This window comes from Berghia stephanieae, chromosome 1, assembly GCF_034508935.2.
Source record: "Berghia stephanieae isolate SIO BIC M18660-M18661 chromosome 1, UCSD_Bste_1.3, whole genome shotgun sequence".
Lineage (NCBI taxonomy): Eukaryota > Metazoa > Mollusca > Gastropoda > Nudibranchia > Aeolidiidae > Berghia > Berghia stephanieae.
Genome location: NC_088360.1, coordinates 8591412 through 8596411, shown reverse-complemented (window position 1 = coordinate 8596411; position 5000 = coordinate 8591412). Strand labels below are relative to the sequence as shown.

Sequence of the window (5000 nt, the reverse complement as noted above, 5' to 3'; positions counted from 1 at the left end):
GTAGGAGTAATAATAATTATACTTAAAATGTTTATATATATATATATATATACACTGATATGAACAGCACGAGCGCATTGTTTTTTTTTCCATAATGTATTCTTTGTTTTTGCTGCACATTTCAAACCAAAGCTCTATTTACACCAGTTAGTAGTTCCTCGGACTACGCCTTGAAGTCAACTCCATATGTAATCAATTATCTCTTTGAGTCTTCACCGGATTGCCTTCCGTCTTCAAATTAGTCGGCCTATCCTATGTGACGTCACTGCATAGCATCGGATTTGATATCGATAAACCCATAATAAGGATTTATAATTCACAATCCCTTTGTTGCGATTACGTAAAGCGAGACATAATACAAAGCATAATTTGGAGATTTAATGTCCACGATATCTTTAAGGTGGCGGTTTTATACACCTCCGTTGGAGGTGTACAAAAACGCACAGTTTTTATACACCTCCATTGGAGGTGTACAAAAACGCACAGTTTTTATGCACCTCCGTTGGCGGTGATGGTAAAGTTGTTGCTGCATACGTCCATGAGGTTTAAATAGTTTTAGATTGTAGTTTAGCACGCTGCTTAGTGATTACCGATGTACAACGATAATAAATTAAAGAATAATAACAATAGTTTAAAAAATCAAAAGTAAAAAGAAACATGGCACACAAATACTGATCTCAAATAAATAAATAAATTTAGAAAATTAAAATCGAAGATTTTTTAAAAACATGATAAAAAGTTTTTGAAAAAAAAAAGAAAGAAAAATAAGCAAACAAAAACAAAGTAAATCAAAAAAAAAAAAAAAAAAAGTCAACATTGGGAATCGAACCCGGTACTTCCAAGGTTGGAGTCTGACAGCTTGTCCACTGCACTACGGAGCCACCTGACTGTTCATCACATTTAATAAGGTCTTTCTAAAACATTATTTCACCTTCAATGCAACTTGTATTTTCTGTTTTTATATTTCGATTTTTTAAATTATTAATATTTTTATATAAATTTATTAACAAAGACATCCTACAGATGTCACAATATAACTTTCGCCATGTCCAAATGAAGAAACACAATATCGCTAATGAAATTGGGTGGAATGCGCATGCGTGACGGAGGTGTATAAAAACGATCCGTTAAGATACACCGTCAACGGAGGTGCATAAAAACACTACGTATCTTTAATTTGCCTCCAAAAGTCCCTTAGCGTATGATATCGATTTCTTCCCTATTAAAATTGTGATTGAAACCGATGTGTACCTATATGCAGGTCAGACGTCCGAACCCACTTATAGGCCTAGTTTAACATTGCTGTAATGGACAATATTTTGCGTCATTTTTCTTTTAGATTTCCATTACAACAATGAGCCCATAAGGAATTCAGTTATCAGACCTGCAAATATGTGCAGGTCAATTGAAACCATAATATAAACTTGTCTTTTCTACAGAAATTTAAGCTTTTTAAAAAATGGTCTACTGTGTGAGAGAACTGAACGGTGTTATTATTGTTAGGGAGTCTTTTCTTAACATCCACATTTTGTTTAACAAACACCGATGGCCATCCTCAATAAGGGCATGTGTATAAAATCAAATTCTATTAGTCAAGATTAAAATCCAAGAACTATGTTCATATCGATTTAGTACCGCTTTGACACAACTGTTCACAAATACCCTGGATCAAAGACAACCCTCTGAATAAAAAAAAAATAATTAAAAATAAAAAAATACAAATTTAAAATTTTGGCCAGAAAATCTGTACTTCAAATATCGACCGACTAAAATGGCCCCTTTCTTGCTAAAAAGGAAAATAAAACCCTCTCTAACCTGGGAATTCCATAAAGTCCCAGGTTTAAGAGTTGTTGGCAAGATGAAGGTCATTCAATCAATCGGGATGTGGAAGATGAGCTTTCTGGCCAAATATTTAAATACGTATTGTTTTTTGTTGTTTTGTTGGGTTGTGTTTTTTTTTTCATAGTACCTACGACGGTAATGTGACAGGTTAACACGTTTCCGTGGAAGGCGGCTCTACTTTCACAAAATGACAAAAGAGAGCATCATTGCTATCTACGTATAGAGTTTTCCTTTTTGGTTATTAAGGAATGTATAAGTAACTCAGTCATCTATTAATGATATTCAGTGGTTTTACAATTCAGCATATCGTCCTATAACAAAGTCAAGCAATATTGAGTGTGGTCACTGATAGAATGGTTGACAATGAATGCAAAAGTTTGTCTAAGGTGTATTGTAATTGTAAGCCACTTGAAAAATATTACTGCACTCAGCTACAGTGTGAGTGGGTACTGGTTATGTGCAAATACTGATATTTTATGATTGTCAGGACGCCTAATAAGCAACTTAAATTGTATGAAATGAATATGTTCCATATTATGTCTGCTGGAGAAATAAGTATTATAAAGCGTATGAGACAGTGAATTGATGGAAATGCTCAATGTAAAATTGTTATCATGTTCTATTTTATGTTATTCATTAAGCTTGTTTTATGTGATTTAAATACTGAAGATTGAATTAATAGCCAAAGATATAAACATGGGTTACATCTATAAACTTTATCGAGTTTTTTAGAAAGCAAACAAATCTAACTTTTCATATTTCTGATCATCTTGACTTGAGACTTACTATTTGTCCTCTGCTTCATTCCGACAGAAAAAAAAAACATACTGACGCAATGAGTTAAATATTCATTATAAAAAAAAAAAAAGATTCTGACTTACCCCGTCTTTAGAAGGCACTAGAAGAATCTTATCTCCCTCACCAATTCCATTTGCATGATCTGTCTTAGATGACAGCTGAAATCCCTTGGCCTTGACCCAAAACCTGAATTTGGAGTTCTCCGCTGTGAAATATTCTTCTCCGCTTAGAATTCTGATTATTCGTCTGTATTTATTTCTGGTTACTGTTTTTGTTTTACCCGAGTCTCCATAATTTTTGATTGCCCATGCTTGAAACGTCTCAAACATTTCAGAACGAGACTTATCCGTATTTTCGTTGACTGGATCCATCGTATCGGAGCATGTGTCTGTCGATGAAGTAAATTTTCTGTCGTTGAGAACCTGCTTCGTTTTGTCAGTTTCTAGTTTCATTATTTCCTTGTTCTGAGTTGCAGAAATGGGCAAGAAATCGCTACTGTTAAATTGATGTTTAGTGAGGCAATCGATTTCTTGAGTTTTGTCACGGATTTCATCGTAGTCACCATTTTCTATTTCTAATTTTGAATCGAGATCATTCTTTAAATCAAAGATTCCAGAGGTTTCATTGCTAGTGGACATATTTAGACAGCTGTCGTTAAAATCCCTTTTAGACTTAAATGCTGATAGTCTTGGCTTCTTTATTTCCGGAGAAGAGTGAAAAGCAGAGATATTTAGAGAAGTATTGGCAGAAGATGACAAAGGAGACACTCTCAAGAAGTTTTCTCTGTGTTGGGAAATTAGATCTGTAGAGAGGCTTTTGCTTTGGGAGGTGAACGCCTTGGATTCGGTCGACTGTGGTCCTTTTGAAGAGGTTAGTAGATATGTAAGAAAATTGTCGTTCAGACGAGAGAGTCCGCCTCTTTGAAAAGAAGAAAAAGTTGGATCGAATATAGACTTCTGAGGTGGAAAATTGTACGGTAAAATAGGAAATGGGTCTCCAAACGTTGACTTTGTTGTGTCTCCCACCAATTCACTTCCAGTCAGCGTTGCTGGAAACTGATTCAAATTGGTTAGATCAACAACTGCGTTGTCGTTTTGTACTGACGTTGTAGGAAAATTGGCGCTCTTGTCGAATCGATGAGGAAAAAATACCGAGTTGTGAAATACTGATGACAGGGAGTAAGCGTTGGAGGAATGATTGGGTAAGGACGAAGTGTATGGCTGGAAGGGTTTGGAGATGGAGTTTTGAACTGGCGAAGGGGTTGGTGAAGTGATTGTGATGGGTTCGTCTCTCTTTGATATTGTTATCTCTTGCATGTTTTTTTTTGTCTAGCTAAGATTCATTTGTATACGAGAATTGAATTGTATGATAGAAAGAAAAACAATATCTTCCTCATTGGTTTGCTTTTGTCTTGGACCTAGTTGAAGTTCAAGTATGGCTCATATTAAATCATTTATAGAGATTTAATGTTGGAGATTCTGAGTATTTGTCGCTAATTTATGTGGAGTCCAAATTACTTCATACAGTCAATATAATAATGATCTCTGAAATATAAGAAACACAAATAAAAGGAAATTATTTTATGAGACATTCATGTGCACTAATCTGTATAGTGCTCGACTATCTATGTGAGGATGCTTTGATGATAGACAATGGACGAACTGCCGAAACAATATAATAGGCAAAATAAGAGATGAGAATACTATTATAAGAGGAAATTAGTCATCTCTGGCTTAAATTTGGCTTAATTGAAATGCAACCACGTTTTATTCTTTTGTTGGCTGCCGTCACTAATCATTGGAAACCAAATGGGGTTATTGGTAAAGATCGGACAAGACACAAAAAATAAAAAGCTTTTGTATAAGTGTAGATAGTAATTTACGATATGATTAAAAAATTCAACCGGTTGAATTGTGACAAAACACTTTCTCACAATACGTACTTTTTATTTTTACAACCTCCACTACATGAGCTCAAAACGCTTTGCAAGGGGTCCCAACGCCAACAGCAAAACTAAAAGTGTAGGACAATACTTGCATCTATATTATCATGAACGATCTTTTCGACCGAGAAAACGCTTTAACCGACTAGGTACTCATTATGCACCTGATTATGATGAGAAATTGCCTTCTCTTAATAGCCTTCTCCAATAACCCAACGTTTTCCGCCCTCAGCAGAGCTCGAACTCTCGACCATCAGATCGCAAACCGTTACCACTAAACCACATATTTGTTTTAATGGTTGTAAGAGACCCACTATGCCAAAAAGATATTGACGCTCACCGACGACGACAATGGTGATCAATGATGATGGTGATGATGATGATGATGATGATGACGATGATGATGATGATGATGACG

At 35.2% G+C, this 5000-nt stretch overlaps 1 protein-coding gene across 1 annotated transcript in view; it reads right to left on the bottom strand.

The window, feature by feature from the left end:
* LOC144967317 (uncharacterized) overlaps positions 1-4184 on the bottom strand; it is a 74983-nt gene extending 70799 nt beyond the window's left edge. Inside the window, exon 1 of the mRNA XM_078904401.1 lies at positions 2724-4184. Within this exon, the coding sequence (XP_078760527.1) occupies positions 2724-3956 (1233 nt within the window). The 5' untranslated portion in view covers positions 3957-4184. The remainder of the gene's footprint in view (positions 1-2723) is intronic.
* Between the last annotated feature and the right edge of the window lie 816 nt (positions 4185-5000).